Raw genomic sequence first — 24,404 nt, forward strand, 5'->3', positions numbered from 1 at the left:
CGATCTGCGGTTAAGGTGATGAAGCGATGGTGTACGGTAAGGTGTCGAAGTTGAGTAACTGTAGGAAGATACAAGACGAGCTAGACAAAATTTCTAGTTGATGTGATGAGTGGCAGCTAGCTCTAAATGTAGAGATATATAAGTTCATGCGAATGGGTAGGAAAAACAAACCCGTAATGTTCGGATAGAGTGGTAGTGGCAAGTTCTTGTGGGACCAACCTGCTGAGGTCATCACACTACTTAATCTACTTAAACTACCTTACGCTGAGGACAACACACACGCCCATGCCCGACGGAGGACTCGAACCTCCGATGGGGGGAGCCGCGCGAACCGTGGCAAGGCGCCCAAGACAGCGCGGCTACCCCAGGTGACTTCGGATACAGTATTAGTAATGTCCTGCTTGACACAGTTACGACGTTTAATATCTGGGCGTAACGTTGAAGAGCGATATGAAATGGAACGAGCATGTAAGGATTGTGGTAGGGGAGGCCAATGGTCAACTACGCTTTATTGGGAGAATTTTAGAAAGTGAAGTAGACCTTGTATAGGACGCGTAAGGATCACGAAGATAAGATACTATAAATTAGGGCTGATTCCCTCGCTCTATTTGCGAGTGGAACAGGAAAGGAAACCAATACTAGTAGTGCAGGATACCGTCTTCCAAAAACCGCACGATGGTTTGCGGAGTATGTAAGTAGATGAAGATAAGCAATGTGCAGCACGGAAAACAATTCTTATGGCAGCCCCCGACCAATATCCCGTACTATCTTTCTTTCATGCGGTCGATCGAGTAGAATTTCATCGATAATACCTTTTCCAGCAGCTAACTAAGCTGTAATGCATTCAGAAATTCGTGCACCATCTCGTTTTATCGAAGCTGTCCCTTTTCATGAAATTACTTCTAACCGCACGATACACAGAATTGTTGAATTCTACAATATTACTGCGCGATGCGAAATTTCTGTATGGTTGGTCGATCACACCCGCTCAGTTCCGTCACACTATTATTGACTGCAGGTCTAACCAAATGCATGTCATACCCAATTTTTACTCAACTGATATTTCCCGAGTAAAATCATTTGTGTGCTGTTAAACCAACCCACAGATATCTGTGGAGAGATAAACTTTCCTCTCTCTCTGTCCCTCTCCGCAAAGCGTCACCATACACCAAGTTTACTCCCATTCAGTAGGCACGTAGTTTGCATATCCATTGGATCATCCAGCCGTTCTCCTACTTCTCCCACACAGTTCCTGAATGTGTCAGTTGAGACTATGAACTCTCACCTTCCTTACTTCTTCTGTAGCAGCTTCTCCTTTACATATTTTTTGCTTCGAAATACTAAAAAGACTCTTCTGCAGCTCTTTGAGAATACGCGGCCATACTTACTGCTGACGTCTCTGATTTCTTCGTTGTTGTTGTTGTGGTCTTCAGTCCTGAGACTGGTTTGATGCAGCTCTCCATGCTACTCTATCCTGTGCAAGCTTCTTCATCTCCCGGTACCTACTGCAACCTACATCCTTCTCAAACTTGGTGTATTCATCTCTTGGTCTCCATCTACAATTTTTACCCTCCACACTGCACTCCAATGCTAAAATTGTGATCCCTTGATGCCTCAGAACACGTCCTATCAACAGATCCCTTCTTCTAGTCAAGTTGTGCCACAAACGTCTCTTCTCCCCAATCCTATTCAACACCTCCTCATTAGTTATGTGATTTACCCATCTAATCTTCAGCATTCTTCTGTAGCACCACATTTCGAAAGCTTCTATTCTCTTCTTGTCTAAACTATTTATCGTCCATGTTTCACTTCCATACATGGCTACACTCCATACAAATACTTTCAGAAACGACTTACTAACACTTAAAACAATACTCGATGTTAACAAATTTCTCTTCTTCAGAAACGCTTTCCTTGCCATTGCCAGTCTACATTTTATATCCTCTCTACTTCGACCATCATCAGTTATTTTGCTCCCCAAATAGCAAATCTCCTTTACTACTTTAAGTGTCTCATTTCCTAATCTAATTCCCTCATCATCACCCGACTTAATTCGACCTCGTTCCATTATCCTCGTTTTGCTTTTGTTGATGTTCATCTTATATCCTCCTTTCAAGACACCATCCATTCCGTTCAACTGCTGTTACAACTCCTTTGCTGTGTCTGACAGAATTACAATGTCGTCGGCGAACCTCAAAGTTTTGATTTTTTTTCTCCATGGATTTTAATACCTACTTCGAACTTTTCTTTTGTTTCCTTTACTGCTTGCTCAATATACAGATTGAATAGCATCGGGGAGAGGCTACAACCCTGTCTCACTCCCTTCCCAACCACTGCTTCCCTGCGTGAAGAGTTCGACAGAGCACTGAAAGACCTGAGTCGAAACAAGGCCCCCGGAGCAGACAACATTCCATTGGAACTACTGACGGCCTTGGGAGAGCCAGTCCTGACAAAACTCTGCCATCTGGTGAGCAAGATGTATGAAACAGGCGAAATACCCTCAGACTTCAAGAAGACTATAATAATCCCAATCCCAAAGAAAGCGGGTGTTGACAGATGTGAAAATTACCGAACTATCAGTTTAATAAGTCACGGCTGCAAAATATTAACGCGAATTCTGTACAGACGAATGGAAAAACTAGTAGAAGCCGACCTTGGGGAAGATCAGTTTGGATTCCGTAGAAATATTGGAACACGTGAGGCAATACTGACCCTACGGCTTAAGGAAAGGCAAACCTACGTTTCTAGCATTTGTAGACTTAGAAAAAGCTTTCGACAATGTTGACTGGAATACTCTCTTTCAAATTCTGTAGGTGGCAGGGGTAAAATACATGGAGCAAAAGGCTATTTACAATTTGTACAGAAACCAGACGGCAGTTATAAGAGTGGAAGGATTTCTTCGTAGTCTGCCGTTTCTCAAGGTTCGGTCCATGAGCTGCATCTTACAGCAATGTGTGGCCGCAGTAGTTTTGGCCTTCAAAATTCCTGCAGTGTGGCTGCAGTACACAGAATGCTGCGGGATGGGCCGGTGGTATTGCCGACTCAGCGAGCTGTTGCTGGTAGTTGTCGAAGTATGGCCTTTCGTTTCGCTGGTGTTGTGGAGGATACTTCGTTTGACCGCGCCACGCCCGCATCTGTCCTTGTTGTTATGTGCCCGCATCCCGCTCTCAGCCTTGCTTCGTCTTTCTCACGTTGACAGCGCCGGGTCACGTGATGTGAACGTGGGAGGCAGTACTACTGCGCTTCAGTTCGTAACTTGGCAGGGGCACCTGTAGACCCTATACACGGTGTTACAAAAAGGTACGGCCAAACTTTCAGGAAACATTTCTCACACACAAATAAAGAAAAGATTTTATGTGGGCATGTTAGAGCTCATTTTAGTTTCGTCAGTACGTACTGTACTTCTTCGATTCACCGCCAGTTGGCCCAATTGAAGGAAGGTAATGTTGACTTCGGTGCTTGTGTTGACATGCGACAGTACTAGCATCAAGCACATCAGTACGTAGCATCAAAAGGTCAGTGTTCATCACGAACGTGGTTTTGCAGTCAGTGCATTGTTCACAAATGCGGAGTTGGCAGATGTCCATTTGATGTATGGATTAGCACGGGGCAATAGCCGTGGCGCGGTACGTTTGTATCGAGACAGATTTTCGGAACGAAGGTGTCCCGACAGGAAGACGTTCGAAGCAATTGATCGGCGTCTTAGGGAGCACGGAATATTCCAGCCTATGACTCGCGACTGGGGAAGACCGAGAACTACAAGGACACCTGCAATGGACGAGGCAATTCCTCGATAACCCTAATGTTAGCGTCAGAGAAGTTGCTGCTGTACAAGGTAACGATGACCACGTCACTGTATGGAGAGAGTTACGGGAGAACCGGTTGTTTCCGTACCATGTACAGCGTGTGAAGGCACTATCAGCAGCTGATTGGCCTCCACGAGTACACTTCTACGAATAGTTTATCCAACAATGTGTCAATCCTCATTTCAGTGCAAATGTTCTCTTTATGGATGAGGCTTCATTCCAACGTGATCAAACTGTAAATTTTCACAATCAACATGTGTGGGCTGACGAGAATCCGCACGCAATTGTGCAATCACGTCATCAACACAGATTTTCTGTGAGCGTTTGGGCAGGCATTGTTGGTGATGTCTTGATTGGGCCCCATGTTCTTCCACCTACGCTCAATGGAGCACATTATCATGATTTCATACGGGATACTCTATCTGTGCTGCTAGAACATTTGCCTTTACAAGTACGACACAACATGTGGTTCATGCACGATGGAGCTCCTGCACATTTCAGTCGAAGTGTTCGTACGGTTCTCAGCAACAGATTCGGTGACCGATGGATTGGTAGAGGCGGACCAATTCCATGGCCTCCACGCTCTCCTGACCTCAACCCTCTTCACTTTCATTTATGGGGGCATTTGAAAGCTCTTGTCTACGCAACCCCGGTACCAAATGTAGAGACTCTTCGTGCTTGTATTGTGGACGGCTGTGATACAATACGCTATTTTCCAGGGCTGCATCAGTGCATCAGGGATTCCATGCGACGGAGGGTGGACGCATGTATCCTCGCTAACGGAGGACATTTTGAACATTTCCTGTAACAAAGTGTTTGAAGTCACGCTGGTACGTTCTGTTGCTGTGTGTTTCCATTCCATGATTAATGTGATTTGAAGAGAAGTAATAAAATGAGTTCTAACGTGGAAAGTAAGCGTTTCCGGACACATGTCCAATTAACATATTTTCTTTCACTGTGTGTGAGGAATGTTTCCTGAAAGTTTTGCCGTACCTTTTGTTAACAGCCTGTATATGATTGTTGTGTACTGGGACGTAGAAGTATCCAAATGAAGTAACAATGTGTTTGATAATTGAGTTCCTTCTACGAACAAAGACAGTCTGATGAAAAATAATATTCTTGCTGTTATCGTATTAGAAAAGTGGTCCAAATGGCTCTGAGCACTATGCGACTTAACTTCTGAGGTCATCAGTCACCTAGAACTTAGAACTAATTAAACCTAACTATCTTAAGGACATCACACACATCCATGCCCGAGGCTGGATTCGGACCTGCTACCGTAGCCGTCGCTCGGTTCCAGACTGTAGCGCCTAGAAGCGCACGGTCACTCCGGCCGGCTACCGTATTAGAAAATCTGCAGCAGTGAGCCGCAATTGTATTCTAGATTTGTTCCGAAAACGTTTAAAGTTTCTGTTATGTTCATTGCGTGTATCTCCAGATCCATGATTAGCAGCTTACTACATGTCCTTTTTAAGGTTCCGTATCACAGTCGGTAAAAAAGGGAATATTATGGGATCACCTAGTTATCCGTCTGTCTGTCTGTCCGTCCGTCCGTCCATCCATCTATCGGTTAATAATTATTTTTCTCAGGAACGGGTAGAGATATCGACTTTAAATTTATGTATTAAGATCTATGCTCTCTTGGCTGCGAAAGAAAATTACAGATTCTAAGTCAATTTTATTTTTTTAATTTTAATCGTGTGGCAAGGGTCCCACATTGGGCTGGCCGTTCGCCGGGTGCCGGTCTTTCAATTTGACGCCACTCTGGCGACCTGCAATCGATGAGAATCATAGGATGATGATGAGGACAGCACAACACCCAGTCCCTGAGAGGAGAAAATTCCCTGAACCAGCCGGGAATCGAACCCGGGCCCAGAGGATTGACAATCCCTCGCGCTGACCTTTCTTTTATGGAAGATGGATCAGGTAATGGGGTGGCGGAGACAAGGTGGGCAGGGGTCGCAACTCGAGGCCTGGCCACAATGTCTCCTCCCTCCCATCCTAGGGATGTGGTACAAGGGATGCAATGGGTGTATTAGTGTGAATTTTTTTGTTATTTTATTTATTTATTTTTAATTTTTTAATTATTTTTAGTAGTAAGTAACTGAAACTAGTAAGTACACCCGTTGCGTCGAGTTGGGGACGCAAATAACTAAAAACACGCTTATAATTGCAGCAAAGGGCATTAAGAAATAGAGCAAAGTGTGGGGCTAAGGAAGCCATGAAACAAAACCGAAGGGTGGAATTCATACCACCATTAACCTGTGCTGCATCTTGCACTGGATGGGAAACTGCGAAGACCGCATCGGGGACAAAAAGAGGAAATGGGGCAAATACTGCTATAGATTGCGAGGGGACACGACGACACTCTCCAGCTGGTGTATCATCCAGGTATGACTTCTCGCAATGACCAAGGTAGAGCCCACGTTGTACCATGCAGTGTTCTGTCATCGCCTTGTAATTTTAGCTGCTCTTACCCGTGATGTGCCAGCTACGAGGAGGGTCGTGGAACGCACTCCACAAATAATTGGAAAAATATTGTCGATACTTTGGGTTACGAAGGATCTTGCAGTGTCGTTCCTGCAAATAGTTCCAAAAGTCTAAAGTGTCCTTAGTGCCGTCTCGAAACAAATAATGCACTGCATGTCCACAAAGCCACGTCATGGCATTAGTTTTCGCGCGTGGGTAATACGTCTCACTCGGGAATAAGATAGTCTTGGGGTCAATGTGATATGGCGTCACTCGAAGGAAGTATGCTGACATTTGCTTCACTGGGTGGCACATTGCCGTAGACTCGCCACAGCTAAGACAGTGTTCATCGTTGTCTTGAACGCCACAGCTAGAGCACGTGGGTGAGTCTACCATATGGATCGCATGTAGCCTTGATCTGCTCACCTGCTTGCCGTTGACGTCAGTGTGCAGTGTTACGTGGTGAATTGTCCTCCACACTACTCGCCAATTGACGTCCGGGTGCTTCCTCTCCACGACGTTATCGGGTCGTCCACGTTGCAGGACCCGATAAACCGTCTTTGCCGTAGCCACTTGAGTTGCTGGTAAGACAAGTCGAACGTAACTGAGTAATCCCTTCCGCTGACCTTTCTTTTATGGAAAATGGATCAGGTAACGGGGTGGCGGAGGCAAGGTGGGCAGGGGTCGCAACCCGAGGCCTGGCCACGATGTCTCCTCCCTCCCATCCTAGGGATGTGGTACAAGGGATGCAATGGGTGTATTAGTGTGAATTTTTTTGTTATTTTATTTATTTATTTTTAATTTTTTAATTATTTTTAATAGTAACTAACTGAAACTAGTAAGTACACCCGTTGCGTCGAGTTGGGGACACAAATAACTAAAAACACGCTTATAGTTGCAGCAAAGGGCATTAAGAAATAGAGCAAAGTGTGGGGCTAAGGAAGCCATGAATCAAAACCGAAGGCCTGGCCACGATGTCTCCTCCCTCCCATCCTAGGGATGTGGTACAAGGGATGCAATGGGTGTATTAGTGTGAATTTTTTTGTTATTTTATTTATTTATTTTTAATTTTTTAATTATTTTTAATAGTAGCTGTTCCATTCAGCTACCGGGGGCGGCCTCTAAGCCAATGTAATGGAAAGGAATGACAGTTTAGGTCCGATATTTCGAAACTCGCAAAATCACTTACAAAGCCTGTTGATGAACTGTCTATATACAAAATTAAGTTTGGTTGGAATCCTCAGAGCACAAGTCCTATTCACGTTCGGTTTCTTAATTTCTGTCTTTGAGCACATCAGCCTATTTTGCAACGCCCAGTTCTCGGGCAATAAATGTATCAGATTTTTGAAATTTATAGTTATTTCAGTGTTCTCTGAACCACGATAAAAATTTCTAACGTAAATTTTTATTCTCATTTTTCGACAAAAATTACTGACTTCCTTCAGTCCTTCTGCCAAAGCGTTACGAACTTCTGCAACCAAGAGGCGTATAGACCAGAGGTGCAAAATAACTACGTCAAACGTCTGTGTGAATCAAAATTTTTCTTCAAAATCGTGCTTCGACATTCTGTTGAAATTAGTAAAAATATATGTGTCCAGCATCAGTATACGAGTTAAGGTTTAGGGAACAGTTAGTTTATTTAAAAAAAGGAAATCATCCACAAAACTCCATTCCTCTTCTTCTTGGTAACTTTTTCTCTTGTGGAACGCAAAATCAGGAGAAAGCGACTCACTGGCGCTAGCTTTTTCGTCAATTTCACAGCCTGTCTGAACATTTCTGACACAGAAAGGTACTCCCACAAATACGCGGTGTATCAAAAAGTACCAACCGACTGAAAATCATCATAACTGTTAGGATATTAGAGATATGTGCGTGAACAACGTACTGTTGGAAAGAGGAAATTGTCGAGTTTTACATGGATCTCGCTAGGTAGCAGCAGTGTGCGCCCACGTCACTTCTAGTAAAAATAGTGCTGGACAACAGAAAGTGTTTTGTGTTCTAGGTTTTGCGCAATGCGGGTCAGTAATAACTGTTCAATGTGACTTTTGAGGTAGTTGTGATGTGGATTCTCCTACAGCACAGAGCATTAGACGATGGTATGAGCACTGCCGAGAAACTGGTTGTTTGTGTAAAGGGAAATCGCCGTGCCGTCCCCAAGTGTCTCACACAGACGTGGAACGCATCCGCCATAGTTTCACAAGGAGTCTGCAGAAATCCGTTCGCCGTGCAGCTCGGCAGCTCAACATGCCCCCACTGTCCGTCTGGCGTGCGTTACGTCCACATTTACACGTGAAACAATACAAAATTCAGCTACTGCAAGTTCTTCGTGAAGGTGACAAACAGGAACGTGTGGAGTTCTGTAATTTAGTTCCTGGCAAGATGGAGGATGACAGTTTTCGTCGACGCTTAGTGTGTAGTGACGACGCGACATTCCATTTAAACGGAAAGACGAACCGTCATAATGTGAGAATATGGTGTAGGGAACAACCACATGAAGCTGTACAGCTTGAGAGGGACTCTCCAAAATTTAATGTGTTATGTGCAGTGTCACAGGAAAAGGTGTATGGTCCATTTTTCTTAGCCGAGAACACTGTTACAGGAGGCACATATCTCGAAGTGCTTGAGGACTTTCTTTTACCATTGTTGGAGACTGATTCGAACGACTTGACTTACCAACAGGACGGGGCACGACCACACTGGCATGTGGAAGTGTGGGAATTTTTAAATCAAAGGATTACTGAACTATGGATGGGTTTGCACTGGACCAAATGATTCAGATTTACATTGCTGAGTTATTGTGGTCGTTTCATAGCTCTGGTTTCTGTAATAACTTGAGACCAGTGCTTATGAGTATACTTTGTACCCTACAGCAGTGAAGATGATTGTAAGGTGTCTTTTACGAGAGGAAGACATTTTTACCAGTTTTCATAAATTATTGTCTCTTATTGATGTATTCACGATAGTTAGGAAGTGCTGTAGTCCGTAGCCGGCCATAAGTCGGAGAGCATTTCCCACGCTGGCTGGCTAGGTAACTTGGCGACCATATGTCGCTGGTAGTGGGGTGGGGCTCGGCGCTGGACCGTAGCAACAAGCGTCAGCTCGGGAAATAGACACGACAGGAAGTACCGCCATCTTGGCACCAAAGTCACCGATTTTATTTATATTTAATAATTAAAGTCATTTATGACAACCTGAATACTAGGAGGAGCCTCTGGATGTTTAAAACTATTTATCATAATTTTTCCTCGTTAAAATTCACACCCGTTCATTAACAAATGCATATCTTAGTAATTACGAACTTGATCGGAAATCCACGAAGTGTGAAGAAACTAGTAAGAGATACGGACTGCGCGCCAAAGTCGGCAGTCGACGTTAAGAGCTCTTCCTGTCTTCTTCGATGGTAGCCATGCTCTCGGTTACGAGTAGTTTGTGGCATGAGTGTTTCATTATTGATCTAATAGGAATAAAAGTGATATTACGGCATTCTGAATGTTAATTTAGAGTAAATAGATACCTCAAAGTTGATCGACAGCAATTTCAGATAATTAGCTTCCACCGACAGAGACATCCAATGCGCCAATGAAGAATCTGCACGGAACGACATTTACGAGAGCTGCAACGCGCACAGGTAGGAGGAAATCCGACGACACGACCCACCAAGGCGCATCAAGGAAGGTCCGACTTACACTCGCAAACTCCGGGTGGTAATGCTGACCAGTTATACTGTACGTCACATATACCACCCTCTACGGACTCGCGGCTAAGCTGAGTAATAACAGTATCAGTTTAGAAGCGAGGCGATCTTGCATTTGGCATCCCTTGCGACGGAATAAAACTGCGTGGGAGGAAGAGCATTAAGAAGACAGTTGCGAAATCTTGCATGATCACTATATGATTGAAAATCGTTTTTGCTGTCAATAAACCATCAATATTACGGCCGACGCTGACCTTCCTTCCAATTACATTACTGGCCTCCAAGGTCACCAGTCCTGCCTTTAGATGATTATTCGCCGGCCGGTGTGGCAGAGCGGTTCTAGTCGCTTCAGTCTGGAACCGCGCGACCGCTACGATCGCAGGCTCGAATCCTGCCTCGGGCGTGGATGTATGTGATGTCCTTAGGTTAGTTACGTTTAAGTAGTTCTAAGTTCTACGGGACTGATGACCTTAGAACTTAAGCCCATAGTGCTCAGAGCCATTTGAACCATTTTATTTGCTCAAAGCCATTTTTGTGATTATTTCTTGAGGGGTTTATAAAAGGTTCTGTGTACGTGTCTCCGTTACCAAGAACAGTGAATGAACTGAGACAGCGAATAACAGCAGCTGTGGAACCTGTAACTCAATATATGGTCCCTGCAGCGTGGGAACAATTTGAATACCGCTTTGTCATATGTCGTGCATCTCAAGGGGGGCATGTTGAACAGCCATGTGTTTTCAGTTTTCTGTTGATCAAAAAACGAAATTCGTTGTGTATGTTTATTAGTTTCAGAAATATAAACTTGCCAAATGGGAGGATTCTATTTGATACGCTCTGTATTATCCAGCAGTAGTCTTAAGAGGGGTAGGACGTCAAACGGGCCGATTTGGAGCAGGAGAGGCATCACAGGACATTTTAATTTTCAGTGTCTATACTTTTACAAATAAAGTCATAAAACTTTGTGAGCATCACCAGGAAGGATTCAGGATTCACACTCATTTCAGTGGAAGTTCGAAAACGTAACAAAATAATTTTTTTTACTTGTGAAATTTCATCATTTTTTCACTTCTATTGGCTGCGCTTGTTGCTATACGTACACGTTTCTTCATAAGAAAGAGAGATTCTTCCATGAATTTTGCACAGCATACAAACCATACTTACAGGCGAATGAAACTCTATAAATTATTTAATTTATGAAAAAATGAATGAGTTTTGTATTTTAAACTTCATGTTTAGAAAAAGCACAAATTTTATAGTTAATTATCTCAATTTTTACCAAAGATTTTAATAGATGTGAAAAATTCTAGAGTTTCTGTTGTGACTTGGCAAGAGAACCAAGCCACTCTGAGGAAGCCGAAAGGCGCGCGTTTAAGCTCACGCAGGCTGGCGTGAGGTCTGGAACAGTTAAAGGAATAGAGACTAGCCAAAAAAGGTACGTAGCTTCTGGAATACTTAACTTTAATCCATAATTGGTAAACATCGGTTTGACGGTACATGCATCACAAGATAAATAGCAATTGCTAGGTCGTAGCAAATGACGTAGCTGAAGGCTATGCTAACTATCGTCTCGGCAAATGAGAGCGTAATTTGTCAGTGAACCATCGCTAGCAAAGTCGGCTTTACAACTGGGGCGAGCGCTAGGAAGTCTCTCTAGACCTGCCTTGTGGCGGCGCTCGGTCTGCAATCACTGATAGTGGCGACACGCGGGTCCGACGTATACTAACGGACCGCGGCCGAATTAAAGGCTACCACCTAGCAAGTGTGGTGTCTGGCAGTGACACCACAGTTTCATACACCTTACGTATGGTTTGTATGCTGTGAAAAATTCATCGAAGAATGTCTCTTACTTATGAAGAAAAGTATACCTATAGCAACAATTGCTTCCTCTAGTAAGTGAAAAAAATGATGAAATTTCACATGTAAAGAAAATTATTTCGTTATGTTTTCGAACTTCCACTGCTATGAGTGTGAATTCTGAATCCTTGCTGGTCATCCTGACAAAGTTTTACGAATTTATTTGTAGAAGTATAGACAATGGAAATTAAAATGTCCTGTGATGCCTCTCGTGCTCCAAGTCGGCCCGTTTGACGTCCTACCACCCTTAATATTACCAAACTGTTCTGTGTATTATCCAGCAGTAGCCTGTAATATTACCAACGTGTTCTGTGACTGACTCCGCCATACTTCTTCTGTTTTTAAAATGTTCCTACACGAGACATTTGAATTCAGCTTCCGTATTTGTTGTTCTTAAACTCACGATTATCACCTTTCAATAACACAAATGACAGAAAATGCTCGTGTGGTCGGATGTGTTGCCGGACAATATCGCTGGGGTTCACGTTGTCGAGGGTGAGTAATTTCGGCCGCCCCTGCACGCATCCTCTAAAGGCGGGAGCCTCGTATTTCGTTCGCCAGAGGAGCTGGGATGTGAGTGCAGACGTGGCGCTGTTGCAGGCCAAGATCAGCCTGGTGTCTTCGCGGCGGGGCGACCTCACGATCCACCTGACGTCACCGGCCGGCACGAGGGCGACGCTGCTGGCGCGCCGGCCGCAGGACGTGTCGAGGGCCGGCTTCCAGGACTGGCCCTTCATGTCGGTCCACACGTGGGGCGAGCAGCCCTTCGGCCGGTGGACGCTCGAGATCCACAACGAGGGACGCTTCCTGGGTGGGTAGCCGCAGGTGGCTGCGGCGGCGGCGGCGGCGGCGGCGCGGGCTGGCTCTGCCTACTAACACGACGCGACGCAAGCGTTGCACCTCCAACAAAGTTTACAAACATCTCAGATAGCGCACACGCTTCGACTTCAGCCCTGCTGTCTAAATGGGGTGATTCAACTGCACTACTCCAATGGGGGAACAAGGGTTGGTCCAGGGGGGGGGGGGGGGGCGCATGGAATTTCTTGCACCCGAAACCCCCTCCCCCCTCCCCTCCTTTTACTACAAACAGAACTTCCTGTCACCTACACTTTTAACGTGGCGCAGCTGTCTAGGATTTAATAATAATAAAAATAAAATGTATAAAATGATTTCGTATGTTGATAGTTTATTTACTCGTTGTCTTAACATAACTTCCAAGAAATTTCAGTCAATACTGTAGTCTTCTTGCGAATTTATTTGTCAAGCTCTCTATATCAACGCAGTTACTGGACTGGTTCGGCAATATTTATTGCCACCGTCAGATCCATAAAATGGGACAGCTGTAGTTACAGGCCATCTTCAGAATCTGTCATGTACAAAGATAGAAACGAGAAGTTGTTATCTTACAGATTGCCGAACGTTACATACAAAAACTGTAGTATACCAGAATACCATGGAAAATTGCTACTGTTTTAGGCCACCTTAAGTAAAGTGTGATACGGACTTTAGGTAGTGTTACTGCAGACACGCTTTCGAAATTACCATCTAAATGATTTAGTGTTAGGCATAAATTCGCTGTCTGTAAAATAAATACTGTACATAAACGGCTTACAGTGTAGTGTGGACTAGTATGACAGTGGAAGCACTTTATGATATGACATATTGTTATTAAATAAATATATAAGCTAAGTGTACATAAAATGTGATGACTATAGCAAGGGTGTCAAGGTATTAAAATTAGAATATGTAAACGCAGTTACTGGACTAGTTCGGCAACATGTATTGCCATCGTCAGATCCATAAAATGGGACAGTTGTAGTTACATCGTACAGTGCTTAAACGTGTCTGTCACGTTGGGACTATACAATATCCATAAGAAAGTGAAGCAATTACAATGCCTTGCCAGGTGTGCTATCAAAATCGATGTACAACTTGGGATACAAATGGCACGAACAAGACAGATGCATGCCACATCCTGCCCCTTCGTGGCGTAATCTTGACTTCCTTATGCATATTTTATAGTTCTAATGTAACAGAGTGGTTCACCCTTTATATGATGAAACTACCACTGCCCAGTTTTATGGATCGACTATGGCAATACATATTGCTGAAACTAGTAAGCCAGTAATAATGTTAGGTTATCTTGGTAAATAAATTGGTTTTCACACGAAGACTAAAGCACAGATTTATAGATAACTTGCTGCACTGAATGATCATGTCAGCAAACCATAAATTTCAATTCAGTTTTTCTAAAAAGTTTTGTTAGAAAACTTCGGAACTAATTAAGTAATGCTGCTGATTTAAGATGTGTAGTACTAATAAAAGACAACGATTGATATAAAATGATTATGAATACACTGTCATCATTGCACTAGAGAATGTGAAACTTCGTCTTGATCGCTTTTTTATTGTTCAAAATTTACAGTTTTACGTTGTAGCTTTTGGCCATCTTCAGAATCTGTCATGTACAAAGATTGCAATGACAAGTTGTTATCTTACAGAGTGCCGAACGTTACATACAAAAACTGTAGTATACCAGAGTACCATGGAAAATTGCTACTGATTTAGGCCACCTTAATTAAAGTATGACATGGACTTTAGGTAGTGTTAGTGCAGATACGCTTTCGAAATTACCATCTAAATCATTTAGTGGTAGGCATAAATTCGCTGTCTGTAAAAAAAATACTGTACACAAACGGCTTACAGTGTAGTGTGGACTAGTATGACAGTGGAACCGCCTTATGATAAGACATATTATTTTTAAATAACTATATAAGCTAAGTGTACATAGAATGTTATGACTATAGCAAGGGTGTCAAGGTATTAAAATTGGAACGGCACTTGAAAGGCAGGTTGTTCGTCAGTATTGTCACTGCCCCGTGGCTGCCCTGTTTACCTTCAGTTGGGACGGAGCGGGGAGATGACGGCACTGGCTGGGGTGCATTCAGCGGAGCCGCGACCTGCGGCGTCGGGTGGGAGGGAGGGAGGGAGGGAGGGAGGGAACGAATGCTGGGCAGCGTCCACTGCAAGATATCCCGTCGCGCTCGCCGTGTTGATACATCAGCAGACCTTCAAAGACGTCACAGTAGGGTTTCGTCTGAAGTCGTTTGGTTCATTAAGCGGGCGTTGTAGGCATGTCTTACCTTATACAAATACATCCATTTCTTCCAGTATGTTCAGCATGTAGCTTTCCAGTGCTTTATGTGAAATTCCTTGACTGTCGTGTATATTGCCCTCTGTATGTTGGTATGTGTTCAGTTAATTACCTAGGGCAGTTTTCTTCTCTTCATAGAGATGTTCCCTAACTCAGATGTCAAACTTGCTGCCTGTTAGTTGAATATATAATTCATTAGTCTTAACAATTATGCTGTGCAACAGAATTAAAGGACGACTTTTTCGAAACCCAGTAATTGTCTATCATTCTGATGCATTAGTTTGAAACTTGATTCAAAGGCACTTACACCAATCTCTGTAATAGTGGTGAAGAGTAGCACTCTGCGACATCAGCTGCCCAAAGTTATTGAGTATTTTAAAAATACCCCTTTACAGAGAGAACCTGCAAAGTTCTCCGAGGCATCTGCTGGCAGGCAACTAACCTAGGAGATGTGTTAAGTGGTTTCCTACCTGCAGGCACCTAGGGTTACTTCAAATATTTTCTCTGTAAATATACATTTCTAAATTCTTAATAAATGTGGGCAAGTGCCACAGAGGGTTTTGCTAAACTAGGGGACTTAAAGGGATTCTCTGAGGTTTTATCAAGCATGTGTCAATGTCACACCCTTCAGTGATCACATCATTGAAGGGTGTAAAACAGGAGCTCTGAAAAGGCATAACGACACTTTGCTGCTTACGATCACAATCAAATTTCGACGAATGTTTTTTTAACTGAGTCTAGTGGCTTCATTCTGGACATCAGAGCAATAATTGCGGTCGCACTGTATTCCAAAGGGGTGAGATGTGAGATAACGTTTTATGATGTCCCGACCCGTGATGTCCAACGAAAAGTTTTGTCGTCAGTGCAAAAGGTTGACAAGGACGTCTTCCTGGTCCTCAGAATACTGCAAAATGTCGTTTCCGACCTCGGAGGGTGTTGGTATCAACGCCACAAGGGAAGACATGATTTCATTTACGCTATTTATGGTCACCCTCAGACGCTTCTTCGTATCGGTTTTGAGGCAATGTTTCTGGAATGTTTTCCTCAGTCACCCATAAGAAAACAGTCCTGGACATCGCGGTTCTCCCCTCTATCATAGAGGCGTCAAAAGAATGGGTGAAATGGGGGGAAGAGGGGATGTGACGATCTGCCCATCGAATGGCACGTTCAAGGTGGAGTTGAGCAGAATTGCAGTGAAATTTGGTGCCGTTGTGATACCATTAATTCACTTGATACCTCACATGAACTTCCGAGCTCTTGCGTTGTTTTCGCATGTGTCGACAGTGAGGTGTTTGAAGCGTCGACGAGTCTGAGGGTAACATCGCAGGGTGCCAGGATTTTGAACCATAAGAGAGGAAGATTGTAGGAACCTTTGAGCCAAATTTCAAACTTATTTGTCCGAATGGGAGACAGTTAAGCGGTTTTGAAGAAATGATACTTTAGTTCTGTTGCGCAATGTAATTTTATAAAATTTTGGAAGTTTATTTTCTACAAGGTCAGTTCTTGCCTTATACTACAAGTTTTAGATGCTTCGTTCAGTAGTGTGTCTACACCTACGCTACCTAACGGCCTCAGCTTATTTTACTTACGGCAGAACCTCTCACCAAATAGTAGCACTAGTTCGTCGCATATATACACTGATCAGTCAGAACACATATGACCGTCGACCTACTATTGATATAAACACGTCCACGCAATAGCAGCGTCACCTGGCAATGAATGGTTGCTAGTCAGACACACGCACGGTGCATGTAGTTGGGTTGTTTGGGGGAGGAGACCAAACAGCGAGGTCATCAGTGTCATCGGATTCGGGAAGGACGGGGAAGGAAGTCGGCCGTGCCCTTCCAAAGGAATAATCCAGGCTTTTGCCTGGAGAGATTTAGGGAAATCACGGAAAACCTAAATCATGATGGCCGGACGCGGGATTGAACCGTCATCCTCCCGAATACGGGTCCAGTGTGCTAACCACTGCGCCACCTCGCTCGGTGTGCAGGTAGTATCAGTGTGCGTTCTGTCCGTGTGTAGAATGGGGAAGGTGCGTGATCTATGGTGTTTGACGGAGAGCAGATTGTAATTTACAGGAGGCTCGGCAGAAGCGTTTCCGAAACTGTACGAGTTGTTGGGTGTTCGGGGAGTGTTGTAGTGAGAGTCTTGAACAAGTGGCGAAACCATACTGAAACAATGTCCAGACGTTATGGGGTTGGGCGGCCAGATGGCAGACCTCGTAAGCTGTGCAGACTGGTAAAAGAGGACAGGCGGCGTACTGTGTCTGAACCCACAGTGCATAGAAGGGTGCTAATGATGGGCCTCCACGGCCGACTATTCATGCATGTGCCAATGTTTACACTACGATATCGGCAACGAAGACTGAAATGGGCACATGACCATCGGCACTGGACGTTGACGCAGTGGCAAAACGTTGCACGTCTGATGGTTCCCGATACCTACTTCATCAAGCCGCTGGTAGGGCGCGAATCCTTCGTCTGCTGCTTGAAATCTGTACTGTGGGATGGGGAGAAGCTGTCGTCGGCTCCGTTATGTTCTGGGGAACACTGACATAAGCATCCGTGGGTCCAGTGAAGCTTGTGCAAGACAACATGACGGCCAAGGAGTTCCTTACATTGGCTGCAGACCACGTACATCCCTTCATCACGACCATGTTTTCCGACGGCAGTGGTATATTTCAACAAGGTAGTGCGCCACGTCACGACGCCAGGGGTGTGATGGGGTGGTTCGAGGAACTCAATGGCGATTTCCACTTGATCTCCAGGTCTGAACGCGGTCGAACACATCTGGTATGTGACTGAAAGTGGCGACGGAGTTCATCGCTCCCTCCGTTAAATTTACGGGAATGTGCAAATGCGGTGCCAACTCAAAGGCCTCATTGCTTCCATTGCACGACTCGCCTCCCCTGTTATCCGTACCAGAGGTGGACTACCGGCTGTTAGGTAGGCAATCATAATGTTCTGACTGATCAGCGAATGATGTGTCTCATAACAGTCGTCAGGAGCATTTTCTCTCGTATTTCGACAGACATTTGAAATTTTGTTTCTTTTTTTTATAATGTGTAGCGTCAGTCACCGCAGAAGATTACCGCTCACGCAGTATATGACAGTATATGATGCGACGTGTAGTGTCGGCGGGAAGCGTCGGTTTGTTTCCCGTTACGAACAAATTATTTTTGAAGCGGAACTTTACGCACCCATTCGACAGAGTTGTTCCAAACTAGTTTGTTGAGATATTCGATTATTGGCATGTATTAACAGAGACAGTAAAACAAGGAGAATAACAAGTAATGCAGCAACGACAACACCGCCCTGGCCTGCACTGCCTTGTACCGCATACAACAGCGCTACGCAGTCGCTCCTGGTGTACTGGCTATTCTCTCTGTTCCTGGTAATGCGTATCGATAAAAGTTTTATCTCACTAGACTAACTTGGGGCCGCTTTTTCGAATTCAGATTTAAAAATCATTTTGTTCGTAACTGGAAACAAACCGACTCTTTCCGCCGAGTCTGGGCGTCGCGTCAAAGAAGTAATGGACAGTACTTGTTTGTGGTGGCTGCCGCCACACACTGCAAAAAATAAAGAACATTTTAAATGCTGTCATAATGTGCTCATTAAGAAGTATAAATTTACGTTAAAGTTTTGGCACAATCAGACAAGTCTTAGAGTTAGAACCTATCTAGACCTCTTGAGGCAGTGTACCTCAAGGTGCCAAAATTACCCAGACTATATTCATCCAGTATTTGAGAATGAGAGCCCTTAGTGACTTCCAAAAAACTTCGACAGTAATTTTAAACCTTTTCCGTATATATTTACCACTTACAGTGCCACAAAACACTGAATCGAAAGAAGGGTACTGCCTGTTAAATGTTGGTTCTTCATTCGATAAAACATCGACATAAAAGAACTAGATTTTCAGAAGAATGTCTTTGCTTTTGTAACTTACTTTCACAATGATTAAGCCTAAAACAAACTGTATGACTCTATGCACTGTTTGCTAAAAAATTTCTTAAGAGAAGGTATAAATGGTTATAACTTTCTCCATTTTGAACGTTTCATAGGGCTATGGAAAATAAGGGGAGACTAATAAAACCAATGTAACCATCGTTTCGTGTCTTTAGCCGTAGATGTATTAGAAGCTTAACGTCAATTATTTAACACGGTAAATCTTTAATGTGAAACAGAAAAGGTTCTTCAAAATTATATTTATTTCGTTATTTTAGCTTCTTGCCCATTTCAGGTGACAACTTGATACCACGAAAACAGATAAAATGATGTAACACTAACACAAATATTATACGGCAAAAGTGATGACATGTGGAGTGTTAACATAGTAAAGTATTACAAATTTGTGTTTGGAGAGGGCCTGCCTTGAGAAAAACACAGTTTTTCTTTTTATTCCCCAGACATGTTCCGCTGAAGTTTCAGAATCATTAATGAGTTATTTGTTTTCTTCTTTCTACTACATGCTGTGAATTTCCTGGATTTTATGAAGTTTAATGCAGTTGTTTTGTTTTACACTTTGTCATTTTTTTCTGGTTTCCCCATTATCTTCACAGTGAAGGCATGTAGTAAGTAATTTTTCGTGCCACTGGTTACGAAGAAACACGGACGAAGAGCTTTGACCTTCAACAGACGATGAAAAAATAAAACTGAATTTACAGTTTCAGTCTAGTATTTGTAACTAAAACATTACAAGGGAAAATGAAGTTGGCCATTTAATACTAAGTTTCCATTCCGCGTCATAAGTTGTAGATTTCCGGTATTTCCAATAGTATCATCTCTCTGCTTTGTTGAACACAATGTAAAACTTCACATTATTCATCATATGTGTGGGTTTCTGCTAAAAAATGATCGGTAAACTTCGACTCTTTCTTTCTTAATCTACATCTCCTGTCATATTCAGATAACCTAACTGCCACAGTTCTGCCTCTCTGCCAAATACGTACACTGCACAGTGCTTGCAAGTGATTTTATGCTGACCGGTCTGTGTCAAGGTTGCAATCGCCTTTACTATTGAACAAAGATGTTAATATGCTTTCGATATTGTAAGACGCCGGTCTTTAGTTGCAATAATTTAACGTTTCAACAAGGTTATCTGAAATTTTGCAAGTTTTTGTAACTGCTAACTGGTTCCTGTTGGCCAACGTACAGAAACAGTGTAATTTTACGCGTTTTCTTTGTTCATAGTGTATTATCAATCAAGACAGGACAGAGTTCCATTATTTGAATCTGCCTTGCAAACAGAACTACAAACTGTCAAATATGTCGCTTTCAAAAATGGTTACGAAAAAAGAAAACGGCTAAAATTGCACTACTTCTGTACTTTGGCCAACAAGAACCAGCCAGTATTTATAAAACCTGGTGCATTATGTCATATATGGTCAGAATTTTATTTAACCTTGAAATAAATCTAAACTAAATGTTACATTTATAATACCAACAGTATATCAAAATTTTTATTCAGTAGTAAAGTATACTGCAACCTGTGACAGAGTGTGGTGTGTATAAAATCACTTGTAAGCCCTATGGATGAGTAAGTACGGATTGGCAGGTCAGGCAGCGCTGTAGCAATTAGATTATCTCAATAAGTACGGAGCTGGAGATCAAGAAAGAAAGATTCAAAAGTTTGCCGATCATCTTTTAGCAGAAGCCCACTGATATGATGAAGAATGTGGAGTTTTTAGATTCTCTTAAGAAGAGCAGAGATATGTACCTATTGGAAATCTACAAGCATTTGACACAGAGTGTCAGCTTACAAGGTACCCCTTGATCGCGGGGTCGCAAGCTCATTCTTCAATAAAGCTCATTTGACAGTGCTAACAGTTTTGACAGGAGAAATATCAGTTGCTAATGACTCACATGTGCATCAGGAGAGCGATAGGAAATGAGTGTCGGGGAGGTGCAGAGATCAACCTTCCATGGGATTTATGTACACTACTGGACATTAAAATTGCTACACCAAGAAAAAAAGCAGATGATAAACGGGTATTCATTGGACAGATATATTATACTAGAACTGACATGTGATTACATTTTCACGCAATTTGGGTGCATAGATCCGGAGAAATCAGTACCCAGAACAACCACCTGTGGCCGTAATAGCGGCCTTGATACGCCTGGGCATTGAGTCAGACAGAGCTTGGATGGTGTGTACAGGCACAGCTGCCCACGCAGCTTCAACGCGATATCACAGTTCGTCAAGAGTAGTGACTGGCGTATTGTGACGAGCCAGTTGCTCGGCCACCATTGACCAGACGTTTTCAGTTGGTGAGAGATCTGGAGAATATGCTGGCCAGGGCAGCAGTCGAACATTTTCTGTATCCAAAAAGGACCTTACAGGACCTGCAACATGAGGTCGTGCATTATCCTGCTGAAATGTAGGGCTTCGCAGGGATCGAATGAAGGATAGAGCCAAGGGTCGTAACACATCTGAAATGTAACGTCCACAGTTCAAAGTGTCGTCAGTGCCAACAAGAGGAGACCGAAACGTGTAACCAATTGTACCCCATACTATCACGCCGGTTGATACGCCAGTATGGCGATAACGAATACACGCTTCCTATGTGTGTTCATCGCGATGTCGCCAAACACGGATGCGACCATCATGATGCTGTAAACAGAACCTGGATTCATCCTAAAAAATGACGTTTTGCCATTCGTGCACCAAGGTTCGTCGTTAAGTACACCATCGCAAGCGCTCCTGTCTTTGATGCAGCGGCAAGGATAACCACAGCCATGGTCTCCGAGCTGATAGTCCATGCAGCTGCAAACGTCGTCGAACTGTTCGTGCAGATGGTTGTTTTCTTGCAAACATCTCCATCTGTTGACTCATGGATCGAGATGTGGCTGCACGATTCGTTACAGCCATGCGGATATGATGCCTGTCATCTGGACTGCTAGTGATACGAGGCCAATGGGATCCAGCACGGCGTTCCGTATTACCCTCCTGGACCCACCGATTCCATGTTCAGCTAACAGTGATTGGATGTCGACCAAATCGAGCAGCAATGTCGCTATACGACAAACCGCAATCTCGATAGGCTACAATCCGACCTTTATCAAAGTCGGAGACGTGATGGTACACATTTCTCCTGCTTACACGAGGCAGCACAACAACGTTTCACCAGGCAGTGCCGGTCAACTGCTGATTGTGTATGAGAAATCGGTTGGAAAGTTTCCTCATGTCAGCACGCTGTACGTGTCACCACCGGTGCCAACCTTGTGTGAATGCTCTGAAAAGCTAATCATTTGCATATCACAGCATTTTCTTCCTGTCGGTTAAATTTTTATGGCCAGTAGTGTATTACACTTCACAAAATGGACATTTAAGAAATATTCAAAATAAACCATTAACTTGCGCCATGAAGGTCGAATGAAAAATGGCGCACTGCACTGATACAAATGTTCACACAATCAAGTTCGAAAGCGAACTCGTTGGGAGCACAAACCATGCAGGACGTTGAGCTAGATGTTCACTCTTAAGAAAAGCAAATTGAATCAAATTGGTGTAATGGGATGATGAAAACTGATAGGATGTGTGGCACGCAACCAGATGTGAAACTATTTCGTGGGGCTTATCGCGAAACTGGCTATGCTTTAAGGCATAGCTGTGGACAGTGGGGTACTATGTTTTATAAAGACGGAAAACTCGAACATCCAGAAGCTCATTTTATCCAGTGGTTCAGGCTTGTATGAACTGCGATGTCAGACTCTTTTTAGGAGGAATAGTTTGCTCTAAAGGAGTGTGATTTTTTATGCACAAACCAAGGTTCAAGCAAATCAAAGTTATTTTGACAAGCTCTTGGCCAAAAGCAGAGCTCATACCACATTGTAGTTCTCTTACGCCCATTTTCCCACTCTTGCTTGCTCTGACGTAAAAATTCCCTACTGTCCTGGCAAAATCACGCACTCGAGAGACGATCATATGGAGCAGAACAACTCCAACTTCTCGCAGCACAATAAATAGTTTTCCAGCCAATTTACCACCCAGATTAACAGTTGGCACAATTGTACACGAATGCGTTAAGGCATTGAAGGAATCTTCATACAACTCTCTTGGTATCTCTAACTTCCAGGGTTCCTTTCGCATGCAGTTCGTCTTCAAATCCCGGTTGGTCGAAGGTGAAAACAAATTCCTTACTGAACTATGGGAAAAGTTTGTTTATCTCATCTGCACATTTTCGGGCCAGTTCCGCAGTTTGCTGTGCATCGTCACGTTGACACTTCGTTCGAAATTTCGTTGTCTTACGTCTTGTAATTCTGTAGCACTGTTAGAAGTTATGCAACCATCCACTGCTTCTCTTGAAATCACTCTAACCTTTGGCGCGCGCAGTTTGATATGCGTAATTGCACATTCTGTAAGTTATATCGCGCACCTTGAAATGCGCAAACATTGGAACAAGTGCGTCTTGTGCTGCCTTGAACACCCGTGGTTTTTCTAATGCACTGCGCATGTCATATTTCTGCGGACTTACTCGAAATCTGTTTGAATTGCTTTTTACTAAGGTGTGAATGATCTTCCACGTATTTTTAGCTTCCGCTCCTTGGGAAACGATTCTCTTTTGTTACGTTTCGCTGGAGACGGGATTTTGTGTCTCCCTGTCCGACAAGGGTGATGAACTGCATGACTCGACACCTTTTTCTATATCAGTTATACTTGTTAAGCACTTATAGTCGTCATTGTACTCCTCATGTATGTCATCTGCACAGCCGAGCGTATACGACACCACACATTCCACTGATTCATCTTACAGAAACGTTAATATTTCATCTGCCACTTCTTTCCCAGTCTGGTGAAACGTCAACTTCGGCAACTGTTGTTGTAGCTATGCTGCAATGTTTGCTTTGTTTATCGTTGCCATTTCTCTGCTTTGTATCAACACCACTAACATTGCAGTACTGTTGTGAGTTATCCGTCGGCTAAGCACTTCAACTACGTTCGCTATCCATTCTCAACTCCCGCCCCCCCCCCCCCCCCCTGTCATTAGCAGCCAGTATTGTAGTTATATGCTAGACGCTGGTGACGACTGCCGTACGCGTCATTGTCTTTTCACGATCTGACACTCACTGTTCCTCGTTAGCATTCAATGATAAAACTCAATTTTCTGTTTCTCCTGCATTAAATTTAATTTACTTACAAGTACTATATTGACACTGTTAATATGGCTTTACTCTCTCATTAACTGTTAAATGTATTTTCACATAAAAAACTTTGGTTCTTTTCCTAGTTAATGTAAATATTTGTACATGTGATTTGAAAATGTGATACTTTCCTATGTAAACACTCCACACGTTATCAATTTTGTTATGTTTTTTGTAAATATTATCTGTGTAAGTAACACGTCCCTTTCGCTGTGTTTGCGACATTCGGTTGTCACATGAAGGTGATGTATAAACCCGAAACCGGTTCGTGAGATAAT

The 24,404-nt window shown here is 43.4% G+C and overlaps 1 protein-coding gene across 1 annotated transcript in view; it reads left to right on the top strand.

The window, feature by feature from the left end:
• LOC124805476 (furin-like protease 1) overlaps window positions 1-24,404 on the top strand; it is a 231,155-nt gene that overhangs the window by 194,427 nt on the left and 12,324 nt on the right. Inside the window, exon 10 of the mRNA XM_047266040.1 lies at window positions 12,424-12,634. Coding sequence (XP_047121996.1) covers window positions 12,424-12,634 — 211 coding nt within the window. The remainder of the gene's footprint in view (window positions 1-12,423; window positions 12,635-24,404) is intronic.

The sequence above is a fragment of the Schistocerca piceifrons genome, chromosome 7 (genome assembly GCF_021461385.2).
Source record: "Schistocerca piceifrons isolate TAMUIC-IGC-003096 chromosome 7, iqSchPice1.1, whole genome shotgun sequence".
NCBI lineage: Eukaryota > Metazoa > Arthropoda > Insecta > Orthoptera > Acrididae > Schistocerca > Schistocerca piceifrons.